The sequence below is a fragment of the Phyllostomus discolor genome, chromosome 9 (genome assembly GCF_004126475.2).
Source record: "Phyllostomus discolor isolate MPI-MPIP mPhyDis1 chromosome 9, mPhyDis1.pri.v3, whole genome shotgun sequence".
NCBI classification, from domain to species: domain Eukaryota; kingdom Metazoa; phylum Chordata; class Mammalia; order Chiroptera; family Phyllostomidae; genus Phyllostomus; species Phyllostomus discolor.
The window spans coordinates 35,168,080-35,190,196 of record NC_040911.2 but is presented as its reverse complement, the minus strand read 5'-3'; the positions used below and the strand labels follow the sequence as shown (position 1 = coordinate 35,190,196).

Here is a 22,117-nt window from a genome sequence, read left to right as displayed (position 1 = left end):
CTGCACTGGGTTTTGTTTTTAATAGATATTTTCATGAGACCTTTATTGGTTGTATCTCTTGATTGCTTGATATACCTTACGTAGAAAAGATAATATTTTTTCCAGAGCGTCATGAGGTTACTTGCATCTTTAATTTTGAAGTATAGTATCAGTGTGTCTTGAGGGATATGTTACTCTTTTGGTAGAAGAGGTGCATATTATTTTAAAAATATCAGTGAACTAGAAGTCAGGAGTTTGGGAATTTTTTTTTTTTTAAGTTTTGGATTCTTGATTTAGTCTGCCATTAGATAGCACTTTGGGGAAGTTAAATTTCTTTGAACTTAGCTCAATTATCTTGTATTTTAAAAAGAATGTAACAGTACATGCTCTGCTTGTGTTTCACGGTTGTATCATTTAAGAAAGGTGAAGTGTAAGAGGCACACCAGCCCTGGCTGGTGTGGCTTGGTTGGTTGGAGCATTACCCCATAAATGTGAGGGTCATGGGTTTGATTCCTGTTAGAGCACTTGCCTAGGTGGCAGGTTTGGTCCCAAGCTGGGACGTGTATCAGAGGCAACCAGTCGATGTTTCTCTGCCTGCCTTCCCCTCTCTCTAAAATCAATGAGCATGTCCTCTGTTGAGGATAAAAATAAAATAAAATGATTCTGTTTAAAAAAAGGGTAGTCTACAAACATTACCTAGAGAAACATTTAAGATAGATTCCATTGAGCTCTTAAACGTAAGCCGGAGAGATTGACCATGGATATTTGAGGGGATCTCAACCCCAGAGAACCTGGGGTGGGTTGGGGAGGTTCTATAATCTAATATGAACTCAGCACAGCATATTTGTTTTAAATAATACATAAATCAAGTATTATGTTTAAGTGCAAGGGAGAAAGTATCTAATTGAGATTATATAGAATATGCTGTTTTCCTGAAATGCAGAGATGTAGTAGAAAGGCTGACTAGGAATGCATCAGATTATGCATTTCAAAGTCCAAGAATCTCAGGTGTCCTGATATCATAAGAACTAGCCTTAGTTGTTGGGAGAATAAAATAATCAGTCCCCATACTGTTTGATTTGGTAGAATGCCTGCTTAATAATTATCTTTAAGGGGTTGAAAAGGATCCTGTGTTTCTATTGTGGTATTCTTAAATTTCGGGTGGGGGGTGATTTTTTTGATAACTTGATTTTTTGGTTTCTTTTGTTTTAAGATTTCTTCTGTTGCCCTGTCTGGTGTGGCTCAGTGGATTGAGTGCTGCCTGCAAACAGAAAGGTGACTGGTTCGATTTCTAGTCAGGGTACATGCCTGGGTTATGGGCCAGGTCCTCAGTAGGGGGCATGAGAGAGGCAACTGGGCCATGTATCTCTTGCACATTGATATTTCTCTCTCTTTCTCCCTCTCCCTCTCTCTAAAAGTAAATAAATAAAATATTTTTTTAAAGATTCATCTGTTAATAGGTTTTTGGTATGGTGTTTGTTTTGTTCTGTAGTATAGTATTTTGGCATTAATCTTGCTTTCCCCAGTAAATTATAGTAATTCAGAAGTGATTATATAAGCATTGTTGTTGTTTTTTTTAATTTTTAAAGTTTTTTTATATTTGAGTTTTTTTTTTTTTTAATTAAAGAATTTATTTATTTATTTTTAGGGAGGGAAGGGAGGGAGGGGGAGAGAGAGAGGGAGAGAGAGAGAGAGAAACATTAATGTGCGGTTGCTGGGGGTTCTGGCCTGCAACCCAGGAATGTACCCTGGCTGGGAATCGAACCTGGGACACTTTGGTTCCCAGCCCGAGCTCAATCCACTGAGCTACACCAGCCAGGGCTTGAGTTTCTTTTTTTAATATTTTTTATTGATTATGCTATTACAGTTGTCCCATTTTCCCCACTTCACTCCCCTCCACCCTGTACACCCTCTCCCACCAGTATCCCCCCTTTAGTCATGTCCATGTGTCATACTTATAAGTTCTTTAGCTTCTACATTTCCCGTACTATTCTTGCCCTCCCTCTGTCTATTTTCAACCTACATTCTATGCTACTTATTCTCTATACCTTTTCCCCCTCTCTCCTCCTCCCACTCCCCTGTTGCTAACCCTCCATGTGGCCTCCACTTCTGTGGTTCTGTTCCTGTTCTAGTTGTTTATTTAGTTTCTTTTGGTTTTGCTTTAGGTGTGCTTGCTAATAATTGTGAGTTTGCTGTCCTTTTACTATACATGTTTTTTCTTTATCTTCTTTTCTTAGATAAGTCCCTTTAGCATTTCATAAAATAAGGGCTTGGTGATGATGAACTCCTTTAACTTGACCTTATCTGAGAAGCACTTTATCTGCCCTTCCATTCTAAATGAGAGCTTTGCTGGATAGAGCAATCTGGGATGTAGGTCCTTGTCTTTCATGACTTGGAATATTTCTTTCCAGCCCCTTCTTGCCTGTAAGGTCTCTTTGGAGAAATCAGCTGACAGTCTGATGGGAACTCCTTTGTAGGTTACTGTCCCCTTATCTCGTGCTGCTTCTAGGATTCTCTCCTTCATTTTTACCTTGGCTAATGTAATTATGATGTGCCTTGGTGTGTTTCTTCTTGGGTCCAACTTCTTTGGGGCTCTCTGAGCTTCCTGGATTTCCTGGAAGTTCATTTCCTTTACCAGAATGGGGAAGTTCTCCTTTATTATTTGTTCAAATACGTGTTCTATCTGTTGCTTTTCCTCTTCCCCTTTTGGTACCCCTATAATTCGGATGTTGGAATGTTTAAAGATGTCCTGGAGGTTTCTAAGCTTCTCCTCGTTTTTTTGAATTCTTATTTCTTTATTCTTTGCCGTTTGATTGTTTTTTTTCTTCCTTCTGGTCCACTGTATTGTTCTGAGTCCCAGTTTCCTTCTCATCACTACTGGTTCTCCATGCATCTTCCTTCATCTCTTTTTTGGTAACCTGCATTTTTTTCATGTAATTTGCACCCAAAATCAACCAGTTCTGTGAGCTTCCTGACCACCAGTGTTTTGAACTGTGCATCTGATAGATTGGCTCTCTTGGTCGCTCAAAAGGATGAGCCCTGGGGCATTGATCTGGTTTTCTGTTTAAGACATGTCTCTCTCTCTCCCTCTCCCTCTCTCTCTCTCTCTCTCTCTCTCTCTCTCTCTCTCTCTCTCTCTCTCTTTTTTTTTTTTTTTGGTCTGGTCGCTCCAGTTATGGTGAGGGGCAGAGCCTTAGGTGTTCACCGGGGCTGGGCACCCCAGTCGCTAGATTGTGACATTGTATGTGGGGGCAGGGGTGGGAGGGGACAATGGTGGTAGCTCCGGTCTCCTGGGACCACAGTCCCTTCCCTGGGATCCTGGGCTGTGCGCTCTGTCCCGGTCCACAGTTGCCGCCTCACTGGGTCTGCCAGCTGCCTCTCACACACTCAGGGTCTCAGGGTTGACCCACTGCAATCCTGCGCACCCACTGCTCTCTGCTCTCCGAGCCTCGACCCTTGCTGCAACCCGCACCGGGCTGCTTATCTCTGCCCCTCCTACCAGTCTGGATGAACGGGTCTACTTCAACTTCTTGGCTGTCCGACTTCCATTCAGATAAATTCTCCGTCAGTTCTGGGTGTTATTCTGCCTCTAAATTGTTGTTGTTCTAATCCTGGTTGTGCGTGGAGGTACAGTGCGTCCACTTATGTCTCCATCTTGCTGGAAGTCCCGATATTTTTTTTAGTTTGGTTAATTCTTCCAAAGCATGTCAAAAAATCTATTTAAATTTTCATTATTAAAAAAAGTCTATTGTTTGGTGGTACGTTTTCACCGTTTCTGTACATTTAACTTTAATTTTGAAATTTATGCAGCAGATCATTCTTAAGTCTCTGTGTGCTAAATTCAAAACTGGTACTTTGTTACTCTTACTTACATTCTTTCAAACATTCCTGTTCATAGTATTAGCTGTTTCTTATTGCTACTAATGTATTTATTGTTGGACAGCACTCTCAATCCTTGGGGGAGACGTTAATTTACCACTCTACTCTTTCCTTTACTTTACACCTTATTATCACTTTCCAAAAGTTTGTAGCAGAATCAGACTGAAATGACACCACACCATATTTTTGGATCATTTATTGTGAAAGACAGCTCTGCAGTTGTTTCTTGTAGTGTCAGTGCCTGCATTTTTTATATCTTTTTCCTTAAACATGGAAAATAAACTTTTTTTGACTTCCCATACTGTCAGTATCATAATTGTCTAGATAATTTAGTCCTTCCTCTTAAGTATGACTCTGTACCTGCTGAGATTTGGCTATATGATACTTGGTTTATTCATTATTCATCTAGTCCCTTGTATCTGCCTAAGCTTTTGGTTTCTGTTTTCATTAATTTAATTTTATTTTTTTTCAGTATATTTTGTTCTTGAAATCTGTATTTAGCATCAAGAAGTACCTTTATTGAACTTTGTCTCTGTGAGTTTATGTGATCTTTAAGGTAATCTTTTAATGTGTTTTGGGTCTTGATTAAAGTCCATACTATCATAGTTAAAAATGAACAAAGACAAGTATTAAATTCCAGGGATGAAATGATCTCTAACTGCTATTGCTCTGTTGTGCTCTAGGGCACTGACTTCAATTTTATGGGACCTCTACTTGATATCAGAGAGACTGTGATAAGTGAAATGCAGGCTTTGTCACTAGCCATAAAGGAATGAGGGAGGATCCTCTCAAAAAAGAGTATGTCAAGCCTGTTAGGAACAAGGTGTGTTGAGAATAAAGTTCTAAAATGGAAATTTTATTGCTGAAAATGAAAATGGAAATAAAATGCTCACTGGTTCAGTTGGACATTAGGAAAAAGAAAACAGTAAATTTAGAGTCAGTTAACTTGGATGGAGACATAGAATTTATCTAATCTGAAAATCAGAGAGGATAATAGATCAAAAAGCAAAACAGCACTGCAGAGACCTGTGGGCTTATGATCAGAGGCTTGACATTTGGTTATTAAAATCTCAGAAGAAGATAAAGAGTGAAATGCTGAAAATTTTTTTGGAAAAAATAATGGCTAAACTCTCCTATCTCCTAATTTAGAGAAAGCAATAAACCTAAAGATTCCAGCTCAGTGAACCGCCAAGCAGGGTAAAGAAACTCTGGCTCTGTCACATCATAATCAATTTCAGAAAGTAAAGATACAGAAAAAAATTTGAAACTAGCCTTAGAAAAGGACATTTTTTCAACAGGTGTAGACTTCCTGTCAGAAACCATGGAGACCAGTAGGAAGTAGCAAAATATTTTTAAAGTCCTGGAAGAAAACAACTGTCAGCCAATCCAAAATTCTATGTTCAGTGAAAATATCCTGCAGAATGGAGGTGAAATAAAGCCATTTTCAGATGAAGGAGCATGAATAGAATGTTGCCAGCCAACCTGCTCTAAAAGAATTGCTTAAGAAAGTTCTTCAGAATGAAGTAAAATGATACCAAAGGAAAACACTAAATATCAGGAGGGGAAAAAGAGCAACAGAAATGGTATTATAGACTTTGTCTGTTTTTGAGTTTTTAAAAATGCTTAAGTGAAAGCAAAATTATAACATTGTCAGGAATTTTCAATGTATGTTTATGTAATATATCAAAAAATATAACAAAGCATGGAGAGTAAAAGGACATACATATGGGTCATGTGTCTGTATTCTACTTGATGTGGTAAAATATTGATTCTAAATAGACTAAAATTTAAAGTATATATTGTAATCTCTAGAGCCCCCACTAAACTTTTGTAAAAACTATATAAAATGACAGTAAAAAATAGATACATTGAAATACTAAAAGTTTATATGACCCCAAACAAGTAGGAAAAGGGAAATAAATAAAAAACAGAGGGAAGAAACGGAAAACAAATAATAAAATGGTAGATGTAAATTCAGACACATCTAAATCATTATATCAAGTGTAAATAAAAAACTGACTCAACTATATCTGTGTGTAAGAAACTCACTTCAAACGTAATGAAATAGGTAGGTTAAAATAATACGATGGGGGAAAATACTTGTGTTAGAAAAGAAGAAAGTTCTCAAGTTAATAATCTAAGCCTTTACCTTAAGAAACTGGAAAAAGAAGAGCAATATACACCCAAAGCAACAGAAGAAAAGAAGTAATAGTAAGAAGCAAAAATCAATGACTTTGAAAACAGAAGGAAAGAAATAACATCAAATAAGCCAAAATAAGCCAAAGCTGGTTCTTTAGTCAATGAAACTGGTCTCTTAAGACTAACAAAGAAAAAATCAGATATAAATCACTATTGTGAGGAAGAAAAAGATGGGAAATCATGACAGACCCTGTGGATGTCAATAGAATACGAAGGGATTATAACGAACAACTCTTTGCAAATAGTTTGACAAGTTAGATGAAGTGACCAATTTCTTAAAAAGTACAAACTATCAAAACTTGGCCAAGATGAAGTAGATAGCCTCAGCATTTCTGCAGTTATTAAGTAAATTTGAATTTATAGTTAAAACCTTCCAATTAAGAAATCTCAGGTACAAATCATTTTACTTAGTGAATTCTCCCAGTTACAGAACAATTAACACCACTCCTATACCACTTTTGTCAAATCTAGCAATTTATAAAAATTGTATGACCAATTAGAGATTATCCCAGGAGTGCAAAGCTGGTTCGATATTAAAAAATCAGTCAACATAATCTACCATGTTAACAATCTAAGAAAGAAAAACCATGTAATTGTGTTAATTAATGTAGAAGTATATTTGACAAATTTCAACATCCATTAATAATAATAACCCAGGAATCTAGGAATAAAAGTGGGGGGCTTCCTGAATCTGATAAAGGACAGCTATTAAAACCTTACCATTATACCATTCTTAATGGTGAAAGGATTGTTTTCTTCCAGAGATTAGGGGAAAAAAGCAAGGATGTCTGTTTCTATCACTGTTACTCATTTAATGTTGAGTGATTATAAGTCCTGGCCAGCACAATAAGTCAAGAAAAAGAAATAAAAGGCACATAGATTGGAGAGGGAGAAATAAAATAGGTTGTACTTTGGTTCTCTTAACTGTTTCTTTTACAGAGCAAAAGTTTTTAATTTTGATGCAGTCCAACTTGTCAAAAAATAAAAAACCCTTTTTTTATGGACCCTGCTATGGGTGTTCTGTCTAAGAACTCTTTGTTGGACCCAAATTACAAAGATCTTCTCTTCTGCTTTTTGCTAGAAGTTTATAGTTTATGTTTGGAGTTAATTTTTGTATAAAGTGTGAGGTGTTGAAGTCAAGGTAGTTTTTTTTGCATATGGATGTCCAGTTGCTTCAATATTTGGTGAAAAAACTGTTTTCTCAATGAAATTGTTTTCTATTCTGATCAAAAATCAATTGGTCATATTTATGTTCTATTTCTCAATTCTTTTTTCTGTCCCATATCTGTGTCTATCCTTTGTACCACATTATTTTGATTACTATAACCTTAGAGTAATTCTTATAATTGTGTGGTGTAATTTTTTCAATTTTGTTCTTTTTTTCCAAAGCTGATTTAGCTTTTCTAGTTCTGCCTTCCCATGTAAATTTTAGACTCAATTTACCCATATTTATAAAAAAAAAAAAAAACACAAAAAACACCTTATTGGAATGGTGTTAAATCCGTAGATAAACTTGGAGAGAATTGAAATCTTTGTTGAGTTTTGCAGTCCATGAACATAGAGTATTTCTCTCTACTTATCTATACTTGTTTTTATTACTTTAATCTGCATTGTGTGGTTTACAGAATACAAATACCTGTACATGATAGATATATCTGAAACTATTTCATTTGGGGGAGAGCTATTCTTGTAAGTGGCATTTTAAAAAATTTATTTTTCCCAGTGTACCTTAATGTTATTTAGAGAGATGATTATTGAGTATGTTGACCTTGCATCTTGAAACCTTGCTAAACTCATTCAATAGTCCTAGGAGGATATTGGTTTTTCTTTTTTGTAGCTAACTTGAGGTTTTCTGTGTAGATAATCATGTCATTTGCAATCCTGTTTCCATCAGCAAGCACTTTAGTTTTTACTGAACTGAGCCTGTTGTCTTCACCCACTGTGTATGTCAAGTCTGCATGAATGCCCAGAACTTCCTCCCTTTTCCCTTGAAAAAGTCTAGTTTTTCTGTACTGTGCTGGCCAAGATAGACTGTTTTTGAGAAAGTTTACAGCCAACCAAAACTATGGTCAGTTTCACTTTTTGTTAGGGTTTTGAAAAATTTTCTAAAATGTATATGAGATTTCAAAACACCAAAGTATAATTCACAGAATAGGAGAAAATGTTTTACTACATAGGGAGAGAAATTTGATGACAGAGGTCAATTTTGAAGCTTTATTTATTCGGTATGACTATCTTGCAGATGCCATTTCTCTACAAAGAATAAAAATATAACTTGTTTGATTTAGGTAGATGAACTAAAATCCATTCTGTCACCTAGAATTTCAGGATGTGACATCATCAGACTCTAAAACTATATATCTTATTATGAAGGCCAGCATCAATAAAAGACCATTTAAAACTCTTGAAAATAGTTTGCTAGCAATTTATACATAAGTGAACACCATTTAAAAGGATTACTGCCATGTAATTTGTGGAACAGATAGGCAATGGTTTTAATTTTTTTAGTTAAATGGTTTCTGCTTCACTTAAGATTCAGTTACCTGTGGTTTATTCTTTGTTATTGTCTAAAATAATCTGAAGTGACCTTTACTTTGTACCTTCTTAAAACCATCTGTTTCACCATACACTTATTTCCTGTTTTCATCCTGCTGTTTTTTAAATGTTAAAACTTTGATCAGTGTTCCTCTAAGAATATCCTTTATATGTATTATATATAAAATGTAAAAACATTCATATATATAAGGTTTCCCAACAGGTGACTTTCAGTTGACTGTCCTGGAGTTTGATCGTGCTGAACACTCACCGAGCAACCAGAGCCAGAGTCTTTCCCCTTTTCCTTCCATAGTGATAAGACTTTGATGGGAATTGAACATTCTTGCTCTTCTGGAAAAGGTTAAGGACCTGTACAATGATATTTTATTTGACTTCCTCACCTTGTGTTTTTGAAAGAATACCATGTGACACTTACTGCTTTGGTAAATGATGTTATATTCCATGCTTTTATTTTCCAGTTTTAATATCTTGTTGATCTGACTTTTAATGGGTCATCTTTCATGAGCACCCTTGTATAGTTTAGTACCTCCCTACTAAAAAATTATATATTGTACCTTTGGTCATTTTGGGGTAAGTATGATGGAATTTATACAGTAATACTAACTGACTTTCAGTATTTGGCATGAAGATAAATGTAAAGTGAATCCGTGAGAAAGTGTGCTGTGTTGAAAATGATGTGATGAGAACACTTGGCTCTGAGTCGTGTTTCTTCCATTTAATATTTGTGTGACCTTTATGAAGTTTTTCTAACTTTCTAGAGCCCCACTGCCTCCTTTAACTTAAAAAAAAAAGGATGAAGTATATGTATAATTTTCATGTGTTGTAACAATTCATATGTACCTTTTGGTGTGGTTATGAGAGTTAAATGAGTTAATTTTTAGTGAAGTGCTTTATAAATCATACAGCACAGAACTATTTCCTTTAAAATAAAAAAACTGTCTTTAAGTGATTTTCTTTTAATCTGAAAAGGTTGACTGTGGTTTGGCCAATTTCTCTCTAATTTAATGTTCAATTTTTATTTTTCAGGCATTTCTTACTTGTGTTTAAACTAAGAGATTTAGCTCTAGATGCCTTTCCTTTCTTTCTTTTTTTTTTCTTCTTGTATTCTGTACTTCTTCTTACCTAAATTCTGCCTCTCCATTTAGAGATTTAGGACTAAAGACTTTGTTGCAGTAAGTGAATTAGGAAATGATGTGCCCTTGGTTAGGAAAATCTAATGTTTATTTTACACTGAAACTATTTGATGAAGAACACAGAACTAGGCTTAGTGATCAGTTTCTTTCCCCCTCTGAGCATGACTATGTGTAAACATTGCCTTTTTTTTTTTTTTTAAATTTCATCTTCCAGTTACAACAGTTGGAGCTGGCACAGATTCAGCAAAGAGATGCTAACCTCACAGCCCTTGCTGCTATTGGACCAAGGAAGAAGAGACCACTGGAATCTGGGTCTGGAAATGAGGTAGTGATACAGTGTTTGTTATTTTATTTTTCATGTCCAGACAGCATGCCAAAAGGAAGCAAAGACATGCAAACATTATAGTTTACCCTACCTCGTACACTATTGCTGTCACGTGCTTATGAAAATTCCACTTTGTCTGTGTCATAAAATCTTAACTTTTATTGTGTTTTTAAGGTTTGTATTACCTTGACTTTACTCCTCATTACGTATTTTATACTTCTTCCTATTACCCATAGCTAGTCATACTGAGTCTCACTATCTCATTTTTTTATCTCTGTGCATTCTTTTTAGTGGTCTTATGTAATTCTTTCTCCTCTCTGTGTATCTAAATCCAGCCTGTCTGTTAAAAGATAAAATCTACCCTGGCTGGCATAGCTCAGTGGATGGAGCTCGGGCTGGGAACCAAAGTGTCCCAGGTTCGATTCCCAGCCAGGGTACATGCCTGGGTTGCAGGCCATATCCCCCAGCAACGCACATTGATGTTTCTCTCTATCTATCTCTCTCCCTTCCCTCTCTAAAAATAAATAAATAAAATCTTAAAAAAAAACCTAGTAAATTGAAAAAAAATTAAAAAAAAAAAAGATAAAATCTGCCACCTTACTTCTTCACGAATCCTGACTCTTCTTTCCCACACCGACTTGTTTTCTGAGGACATAGTGTTTGCATGGCATTGATTTGGTCTCTGTTCTTTGTGTGCACGTTTTCTTTTGTGAGGTTTAAACCTCTTGAGCAAGACTATAATCCTATTTTTTTGTATCCCCCACAGAACTGGGCATATATATACTCAATAAATATCATTAATTGTGTAACACCCAGGAAGGACCTTACTTAATCTTTAGAGCAGTTATTTGATATAATATTAGATTTACAGATTGATCATCAGATCTAAGATAGAGGTACATAGAGAGCCCTGAGATGGGGTTAGCTATAAAGAGCCTGACTTAACTATCTGCTCTGTAAAATTTAAATGTGCTTTGAGACATGTTCCTCCCCAGCATTGACCCCTTAACATCGACAATTTCTAAATGAATGGCAGTCACCTCAGTAGAGAAAGGATTGTTTTCATTATAAATGTAATGCATGCAATGTGCATTCACATGCAATAAAAAAATTTCACAATATAAAAATATTTGAAAAAATAAATATTTACTCCTCACAAATGTGCAGTCTCCCATCCCCTGCCCAGTCAGGTGTAACCACGGTTTAGGTTTTAACATAGCCTGAAAGAAACCTAATGAATGTGGGCACGTATCACGTGTGCATTTACAATCCCCATGTTTGATTTTGTTTACACTTAAATGAGATCAGACTATACCTATTGTTCTGCCCCTCAGATTTCCCCTTTTTCCATAATCTCCCTCACATAATTTACTTCCATACTTTTAAAAGTATGACTCACCGTCAGCCGCCCATATCCACAGGGCCTGCATCCTTAGATTCAAACAGAAGGAGTATACTTGAAAAAATGTTACACTGTTCTGATGCGTACTGTGTAGTTAGGCCTATGATGGTTCCATCTGTACTGAACATACACAGACTTTTTTCTTGTCATTATTCCCTAAACAATACATTATAACATCTGTTTACATGGCATTTACATTACATTAGGTATTATAGGTAGTCTGGAGATTATTAAAGCATATGGGAGGATGTGTGTAAGTTACTTATGTATTCATTCGTTGATTCTTGTATGTGCCCTGACCAGAGATTGAACCCACAACCTTGGCTTATTGGGCTGACGTTCTAACCAACTGAGCTACCAGGCCAGGGCCAAACCTTTCTTTTTCTTTTTTCTTTTTTTTTTCCACATTGAGATATAATTGACATACAACATTGTATTAGTTTCAGGTATACAACATAATGATTTGATATCCTATGTATACATTGTAAAATGATCACCTCAATAAGCCTAGTTAACATTCAGCACCACACATAGTTTTTTTCTTGTGATGAGAACTTTGAAGATTTACTCTCCTACCAACTTTCAGATGTATAATACAGTACTATTAACTGTATTTTCCATGCTGTACGTTACATCCCCAAGACAGACTTATTTATTTTATAACTGGAATTGTGTACCTTCCTTAAAATTATGTTAATACTTCTTTTATTTTACCTTTTAGATACAAATCTTTGATTCATTCACAGTTTCTCTTTAATAAGCATTGAGATACACAGTTAGCTTTATTGACCTCAGTTCTCCCTCATTCTCCCCCAGGCTAGCAAATTGCCCCAACATTATTCTAATTTTTTCCTCAGTGATTTGAAATACAGCGGTACCTTGGTACTTGTCATTAATTTGTTTTGGAACTCGTGACGAGTGCCTAACCAGCGAGTACCCAAAGATGAAGCCTTTTCTCCTGTGGGGCAGTGTAATGACTCGCACAAGTTCTAGCAAGTGTGACAAGTCCTGAGAAAGCGCTGAGTGCTGAAACATTTTTTTCTCATGAAAATGCGATGCGTATGGGGTTTGACAAGTCCTGCAGCTGATGAGTACCAAGGTATGACTGTACCACCTTTATAACACACAACTTTATATTGATTACAAATTCCCTCATGTATTCGAATGTTTCTGTATATTGAGCCAGTGCTGTCTGATGAGAACTTTCTTTGATGAAAATGTTCTTTGTCTGTGGCCACATATGGCTGCTGAGCAGTTGAGTTATGGCTATGTAACTGGAGAAGTAGTTTTAATTTTTAAAAGTTAATGTAAATTTTAAGTGTCACATTTGGCTAGTAGCTACTATATCTGTGTAGCAGGACTACTGTATCAATGTATATCTGTTTTGCTTACTTATGTATTAGTACTAGATCTTTTTTTTTCACCCTTAACCTCTTTTAATGTACAGTCAATGTGAATCATTTTCACATTGCTATGCAACATACCTCCAGAGCTCTTTCAGCTTGCTAAACCACTCCCCATTTCCCCCTTCCCCAGCCCCTGGTAACCACAATTCTACTTTGATTCTATGAATTTGACTACTTAGGTGCCTCATATAAGTGGAATCATACAGTATTTGCTTTTCATGATTGGTTTATTTCACTTAGCATAGTGTCCTCAAGATTCTAAATCTTAATATGGTACATTTAAAAATATGGTAAAACTAGGCTAGTAGAGAGTTTTTTATGTATCTACCTCTCTGGCACAGAACAACCCATTCCCCTTTATTTTTGGTCTATTTGTATATAAATGTTTGTGAGTGTTTTATTAAAACTGGGGCATGCCATTTCATGATTAAGAATGTTCCTATAAATATGGGCTAGTTAGCATACTATTTTATTTTGTGGCAAGAACAGTTATTTATAACTTTTTTCGTTCATATACTTGTTATTATTTATAATATTATAACTCCTTTAAGAAAGAGCTACAGGGATTTTTAAGTCCCTGTCCTACTTTTCTATATGGTAGCATTATTCAACAAATTCTGTTAAATGTTTGCTTGTGGGGGGAAGCATTGTAGCTTGTTGAATAAGTACATGTTCTTTGACTCAGACAAATTTGGGTTTGGTTCTTCACTCTCAAGTTTTGTAACCTTTGACAAGTTCTTTAAACCCCAAACCTCACTTTCCTTCATCTGAGAAATGGGTATTATAATGTTTTATTATAAACCTGCCTTATAATGTTTTAAGGACTGAATTATGTAAAATGCTTAATTAGTTCTTGGCCTAAAGGTACAGGCTTAATAAATTGACATTGTTGTCATTATAGTAATAGTACCATTATTGTAGCTTTTAGTAGTATTTTTTTAAGTAGTACTAATGAGCCATAGTGAATTTGAAATGTCCATTAATCTCTCCAGAGCTTCTCTTCTCTGTCTCATTTGAGTTTGTCACAAATTTTAGAAACATTAAACATTTTAGAGTTTATAAAATGTATTTTCATTGATTGTATATTTGAATCCAAGAAGGTCCATAGGGAGGGGTTGTGGAGTTGGAGAGAGAAATATACTGTTTCAAAACAGTGATAAAAATCAGTTTATATGATTTATGTGTCAATATCAAAATGAAAAAGTTATTTTCTAATTTCAAACCAGATGTGTTTTAAATTGGGTGTAAATATACTGCATTGTTTGTTTGCTTGGTGCTTTTTTTGTTTTGAGAATTTAAGCTTATGTATTTTCCCCTGTATTTTCTGGACTTTAAGCCTGCATAGTTGTCAGACTTTCACTGAATTATTCAACAACCAGTACTTTAATGCCACCCTGAATTGAAAACATCTATTTCTTTAATGAGCCAGTGACATTTTAGTACAGCTCTTACGTTGAAATTAGCAGAAGACTGTCTTTTTTGTTAATTTTTTAAAATTCATGATGTTTTAACTTTAAAGGCAGTTTTTCTTTTAAAATATGGGAAACTGGAGAGAAACCTATTCTATGGTTTTTCAGTGTTTATTAAGAATACTGCTAAAAAAAGAGAGAGAGAATATTGCTGACTTATTTGCCTCTTCAGTTACTTAGACTGCATTCATCAGGGTTGTTAAAAGCCCTTTATTCACTTGTTTTATTCTCTCACAAATAACAAAAAAAATGATGTATGAAACCATTTATATTTTTAATATTCTAGACCTTGGAAACCAAAGCTTTACTTTTTGTTTGCTTTTTTCTTTATAGATGAGAAACTGAAATCTTACCTATTAATATACATTTTCTGGAATAAGCATATAATCCCAGAGGGTAGAGAGGTAAAGTCTAGTTCTTTGAAGACTAACTCTTTATCTTTAGTTCAAATGTAGGTCTTTTCTACTGATGGAAGAGCTTTTAGTTTAGAAGGTTGAATATAATGATGGTGGTTAAAAAAATTGTGCAATTCAGAAAATTTAACCTAGTAAATTAAGCATTCATAGTTACTGGTTTTCTGTGTAATGAATCAACGATAATGATAAACTTGGAGAAATTAGTTTTAGACCTTCATCCTTTAGTGTGTGTTTTTATTTTCCTGTTATGTAAAGCAAAGCAAAACTACCTCTTATCCTTAAAAAGACTTTTCTATTTGTACAGTTTTGGGTCTGGCACAAATAACATACCTTTTTTTGTTACAAAATCTTTTATTACAAAATCATAAGCATGTAATTCTGTAACATAACAATATCATACTCAAGCACACCATATGGCATTTTAGGTGAAATGTTCAAATAAAAACTATAAATTATTACACCTGTATTACTACCCTACCAATCACACTGAAGCAGCTGTTACTTCTGCCAGATCCTGTATATTATACTGGCCTCTTTACATAATTACACTTGATATTCTCAGAAGTCTTGGTAAGGTTGAGTAGCATTAGTTACTGTCTCCTTGTGGTATCCTGGCAAAAAACAAGTACCAATTATTTATATAACCCGCTATTTATGCAGCCTGTTGGTTTTAGCTGAGGAAAATATTTAAAATTTACTACTTGGGAGTACTTGAATTTGTCCTGAATTTACTGCTGTTGCTTGAAGTTTATATAATAAATATATATAGTTTTTAAATTAATATGGGCTATATAAATACTTAGAATAAATTAGAACTTTAAGATTTAAAGTTTTTACATGTATGTATTGTGTGTTTATATTGCTTAGGTGATGTGTTTGGGGTTTCTTGGAATGTAAAGACATTAATAATTTTACTTCCTGTATTAATTTTAGATCCTTGGTTTAGAAATCATATTTTTTCCTATTAGCAATACTTTCAAATAGTTCCTGTAACTTACTGATGATTCCACATTGATATAACAGTATTTCTTTACTTTTGTTGAATGAGTCTAAAATATCATGTCATTATACATAAAAGTGATTTTAGAGCTATGAAAGTACAAATTTTGGAATGTCAGCATGCAGTTTTTTACAAGTGTAAATAAATGAGGCCTCCTGAGAGCATTTAATTATTCATTTGTCTTGAAAATGCTGATTTAAAAAAAAATAAGTGGTTATAGTACCAAATCACTACATGGTACTTATACTACACATGTTCTATTTTGTGATGCTTAAAATAGTGTTCATTTGCTAACTGAAATGAAGAAATTACCATGTGGATAAGTATATGCACTTTCTATCTAGAAGCAGGTTAGAGTACTCCCTTGGATAATTCTAACTATTGGGGATAAAAGGGAAAGGGGTTTTTATGAAACTTTGCTTAGTAATGAATCAGAAAATTTGATTGAAAAACTAATTCTGATTTCAGACCAATGTATTTTTTCCACAGTAGGATTTCAGTTCCGAGATGGGTGTTGATAAGTTTTTTTTTCACTCCTCACAATTAAGGGTCTAGTTCCAAAAGGCATTTCTTCTTTACAGTACTTTTTAATTTGTACAGCTTGAAAATAAGGCATTTTATTTGGGGTGTTCTTGTAAATATTTATTTTTAAACCAAACATTCTTTATGTATTATTAACCAACTATTAATCTATAAAAATATGCTTCTACTGCAGAACCCTAAATCTCTATTTCTAACCATTTACGTTTGATGATCTCATTGCTGGATTAATAATAGAGATTATCACATTGCTGTGTTTTATGAGTGGATTTAATGAATTTAGAGGAAAGAAGATGAGAAGGACCATGTTTGAATAACATGTTAAGTTCCATTGTCGGGGTAGTTTGTGCTGTAGGTACAGAAGAGTGGTTGTTTGGGAAAGAGATGAACTTTTTGAAAAATCCTGTACCATAAATCACTGTTCTATAGCAGTTTTCTGTAGATATTGTTAGAACTTTTTGTATAAACCTTAGGTCTTGTCAGTATCTGTTTAGCAACTACCTTTTGTATCAACTTACATTTCTGTTTAGCTCCGATTTGATGTTTACATCTTTAGGTAGGTAGTATATTTTAACTTGGGGGGAAGGACGTAGGCAGAGGAAAGGGAGTTTTCAGAAAGTTACAGGCAAACAGCAATTAAAAAAAAAAAAAAAAAAAACAGAATAAAGACAAATGATGTTGTAAAGGAAACAGAAAAGCTACAAGAATTTTTCCCGTGTGTTTATTTTGGTGATTACTTGGTGCATCCGAGTGCCTTAAACAAACAAAATGTGGTTCTGCTCTGCCAGACACCCAGTCCTCTGAAGGTCTGAGCATGTCAGTAGTGCTTCATGCACTTGAGATTAAAGGTATCCCAAGGTTCAAAAATTCACCCCATCAATTTTTTTGGCATCAGGCATACAACTTTAAAAATTACATAGGAAATAAAGCTCTTTTGAGAAAATAAACTTATTTGAAGAAAAATCAAAAGTTGTCTGTGAATCAGTACTGAGGCACTATAAAAGTAATAAAATGCATTATGTTTTCAAAATTTTTTCTTGAGCTTTGTTATGTAACAAGTATATGATAGGGTTTGAGATAGCAGACTAGAAATAATTTGTATTAGTTTGGCAAATTTCTATTGAGTGCCTACTGTTTTGAAAAATTTTTTTTTTTTGAAAAAGAAAAATATCTGTAGCCACTTTAATAGATAGCCAAAATTACCTGGGCATTCCACTAATTTGAATATATTTGAGAAAAAATTTATCAGCCATAGTGGCATAAACATTCTCTCTCTCCTCTGTTACTCATGATTTAAAATACACCTTCAGTGCCTTGGGATGTCATCGGTACTGAATAAAAGAATTGCTTGATGGAATCCCAGAACTACCCTGGGTCTCTGAAGAAATTTGTGTAGAAGGTAGCCACTTCCCCCCCACCCTACTGACCTGTACTACAGTAGTCCCTCTCTTCTTCCCACTATTTCTGTGCGTTGATGGTGTGCCCCTCCTGGGAGGTGAAAGCCAGCTAGTTAAGTGCCAGCTAATGATGCGTCTAATTTTTAAAACAAGCACAGAAAGCACTGAGCAAGGCAGCTTCCTGCTTATAACCAAAAAATGAGGTGTGGGAAATCTGCGTTCTGCAAAGGCAGTGATAGTCTTGGAGAGTTTTCTATTCAACAACAGATGAAACTCATGGTATTTGTGTGTGTGTGTGTGTGTGTGTGTGTGTGTGTATCATATAAGAGGAAAAGTCAGAAGACAGAGTGAGATGGAGTCCTTTGCTTTGTCTTCTTCAGAGAAGATGGTATTAGGGATTTCTGGACTTAACTATTTTCCCCATTATTGCATTTCCAAGAATCATTTCAATGTAGAGCAGGATAGGGCTTCCAAAGTACTAGACCAGTGGTAGTTTTCTCAGAGTGCCCTATGCATTTCTTTGTATCTGGTAGAAAATATTATTTTGTTTTTAATTTCTTGATTTTTCTTCACTGTTCCCACCCATTTTTATATAGATAGTTATATACAAGGATAGTTATATAGAATTATTAAACTAGAGCTCTTTGGAATATACTTAGATTAGATATCAGAGATAACTTTCTGGCAGTATTAAAGCTAGCATGGATTTACTTAGGTATGTAATCTCTATGATCCTTTCCAGTGCCAGCATTTAAGTCTTTAAATTTCTCTGAAATGGAAATGACTTTTTCTAGAAGAGTATTATTAGAAGGGAGATTGCTCTTTCAACAAATGATTATTGATTTTGCAGGAGAAAGAAGTAGGTCCCGAATATCTGACATGCCTTTAAGATACTACTATGTAAAGCAGGGAGTGTAAAGCAGCTTTTTATTTGGGAGAAGGGAATGTTTGTTAACTCTGGTCAAAATGTCTAAATGGTACAGAAGAGTACTAAAAACAGCTCTTAAGTTTCTTGGGTATCCTTTCCAAAAATGTCCATGCATATATTAGGTTAAATTATATGAATTTAGCACTTTAGTAGGTGAAAAACTATTATTGACAATTATATGGTTCAGTGTAATGCAATCATTCATATATATATGTATACTCACACACACATTTTCAAATGCATATGTAATAGTACTTTATCAGACACTTAGATTGTATTATCTTCTTCAGTCCTTGTAACTCCTCTGTAAGATCATACTATTTTTCCTCAATGAAAAAATTACAGTATAGGGAGGATTTAGTTACTTTTCCAGAGTTCTACAGTTAGTAGATGGAGAAGCCCAGATACATATCCAGAGAATTTGGTGTTAAGTACTTTGATGGAATGATCCTAAAAGTACTATTCTACAACTCGTGGAGCAATGTGCCTTGGACATTTGTTCATAGTGGTACATACTTTTGGTGGCATAACTCACTGGTCCACTAATAGACTTTTAGAATATGTTTGTTTTTTATAAACTGAACATCCTGTATCTTCATGTACTAATTTATTTTGCAGATTGATTTCTAGAAGTGGAATTTCAGAGTCAAGGATTATATATATATTTTAAAAGATTTTATTTATTTACTTTTAGGGAGGGAAGGGAGGGGGGAGAGAGAGGGAGAGGGAGAGGGAGAAACATCAATATGCGGTTGCTGGGGGTTATGGCCTGCAACTCAGGAATGTACCCTAGCTGGGAATCGAACCTGGGACACTTTGGTTCCCAGCCCATGCTCAATCCGATGAGCTACGCCAGCCAGGGCTTCAAGGATTAGATTTTAAGAGATATTTCCATAATGATTTTCAAAAAGTTTATGCCAGTTTCCATCACTGTGTGAATGCATATTTCCCTTGTTAGCAATATATGTGATCAGTTGTTTTAGAATGTTCTAAACACCTTTTCTTTCTTTCTTTCTTTCTTTCTTTCTTTCTTTCTTTCTTTCTTTCTTTCTTTCTTTCTTTTTAATATATTTTATTGATTATGCTATTACAGTTGTCCCATGTTCCCTTCACTCCCCTCCACCCTGTACACCCTCTCCCACCCACATTCCCCCCCTTTAGTTCATGCCCATGTGTCATAAGTTCTTTAGCTTCTACATTTCCCATACTACTCTTGCCCTCCCCTGTCTGTTTTCTACCTACCATCTATGCTACTTACTCTCCATTCCTTTTCCCCCTCTCTCCTCCTCCCACTCCCTTGTTTTTAACCCTCCATGTGATCTCCATTTCTGTGGTTCTGTTCCTGTTCTAATTGTTGGCTTAGTTTCTTTTGGTTTTGCTTTAGGTGTGGTTGTTAATAATTGTGAGTTTGCTGTCCTTTTACTATACATATTTTTTTATCTTCTTTTCTTAGATAAGTCCTTTTAACATTTCATATAATAATGCTTGGTGATGATGAACTCCTTTAACTTGACCTTATCTGAGAAGCACTTTATCTGCCCTTCCATTCTGAATGAAAACTTTGCTGGATAGAGCAATCTGGGATGTAGGTCCTTGTCTTTCATGACTTGGAATATTTCTTTCCAGCCCCTTCTTGCCTGTAAGGTCTCTTTGGAGAAATCAGCTGATAGTCTGATGGGAACTCCTTTGTAGGTTACTGTCCCCTTATCTCTTGCTGCTTCTAGAATTCTCTCCTTCATTTTTACCTTGGCTAATGTAATTATCATGTGCCTTGGTGTGTTCTTCCTTGGGTCCAACTTCTTTGGGACTCTCTGAGCTTCCTGGACTTCCTGGAAGTCTATTTCCTTTACCAGAATGGGGAAGTTCTCCTTTATTATTTGTTCAAATAACTTTTCCACTTGCTCTTCCTCTTCTCCTTCTGGTACCCCTATAATTCGGATGTTGGAACGTTTAAAGATGCCCTGGAGTTTCCTAAGCTTCTCCTCATTTTTTTTTTTTTTGAATTCTTATTTCTCCATTCTTTCCTGTTTGGTTGTTTCTTTCTTCCTTCTGGTCCACTGTATTGTTTTGAGTCCCAGTTTCCTTCCTATCACTATTGGTTCCCTGTGCGTTTTCCTTCATTTTTCTTATCATAGCCTGCATTTGTTCATCTAATTTGCAACCAAAATCAACCAATTCTGTGAGCTTTCTGATCACCAGTGTTTTGAACTGTGCATCTGATAAGTTGGCTATCTCTCGGTCGCTTGAAAGGAAGGGTTGTGGGGCTTTGATTTGTTCTTCTGTTTGAGCCATCTATTTTTATTTTTATTTTTTTTTTGGTCTGGTTGCACCTGTTACAGTAGGGGACGGAGCCTTAGGTGTTCACCAGGGCGGGGTACCCAGTCACTGGGTTGTGATGTTGTATGTGGGGGTGGGGTTGAGAGGGAATAGTGGCGGTCGCTCCGCTCTGCGTGGGACCTCAATCCCTTCTGCTGCCTCCCCCAAGCAAACTGGGCCCCTCTGGTGCCAATCCCCATGTGGGTGGGCTTGTGCACGCTCTGGGACCCTCCGAGGACCTCTCCTATGAGGCTGGGTGTCTCTCCATGTGCTTCAACTCCCACAGGTGTCCTCAGTCAGTGTCCCGAGGCTCTATTTCCCAGTGCTGGGATCCTGGGTTTTGCACACTGCCTTGCTTTACAATCGCCGCCTCAGTGGGTCTGCCCATTGCCACCCCTCGGCTGGGGTCTGCCAGCTGCCCCTTGTGCACTCAGGGTCCACCCGCTGCGGTCTTGCGCGCCGCCCCCCCCCCCATGCATTATGCCCCTGGTCCCAACTCTCTCTGCTCTCCACACAGTGACCCTCGCCTGGCTGCTCGTCTCCGCCCCTCCTACCGGCCTGGATAAACAGGTCTATTTCAACTTCCTGGTTGTCCGACTTCCATTCAGATCAATTTTCTGTCAGTTCTGGATGTTACCCTGTTTCTAAATTGTTGTTGTTCCTATCTTGGTTGTGCGTGGAGGTACGGTGCGTCCACCAATGCCTCCATCTTGGCCGGAAGTCTAAACACTTTTTCATTAATTGTATCTCCAGCTTCTTCAGAAGTTGAGGCTCTATTTTCTGTATAAAAACAAATTGTAGAATATGAAATTACTTTTTTAATACCCTAGGAGAGAAATACGTGTATTTTTAAAACTTTTAAGTATTACAATTATTGATGGACAGGTTTTGTCATAACTTAGAAATGTGTGTATTCTGAAATAGTGAACTTTAATGGATATTTGAATGATCTTCTGTAGATGTCATTTTTTTACCATATTTACTAGTTTTCATCATTTGAGGATATGAGTAGATTATAATTGAAATATGAAGCCTGAAATGATTTGGGGAAACTCAACAGCTTAAAATCTGCTAGGGAGCAAACAGAATTTGTCAAAGGTATCTGTCTCTCTTCCTGGTTTACAGTGGGTGATTCTTCATTCCTAAAAGTTCACGAGTTATTTAACTAAAAG

At 35.8% G+C, this 22,117-nt stretch overlaps 1 protein-coding gene across 2 annotated transcripts in view; it reads left to right on the top strand.

Annotated features, from left to right (window-relative positions):
* TAF4B (TATA-box binding protein associated factor 4b) overlaps nt 1–22,117 on the top strand; it is a 125,817-nt gene that overhangs the window by 90,574 nt on the left and 13,126 nt on the right. For both annotated transcript variants that reach the window (XM_028524786.2, XM_036009189.1), the window contains one exon: nt 9,961–10,071. In XM_028524786.2, coding sequence (XP_028380587.1) covers nt 9,961–10,071 — 111 coding nt within the window. The remainder of the gene's footprint in view (nt 1–9,960; nt 10,072–22,117) is intronic.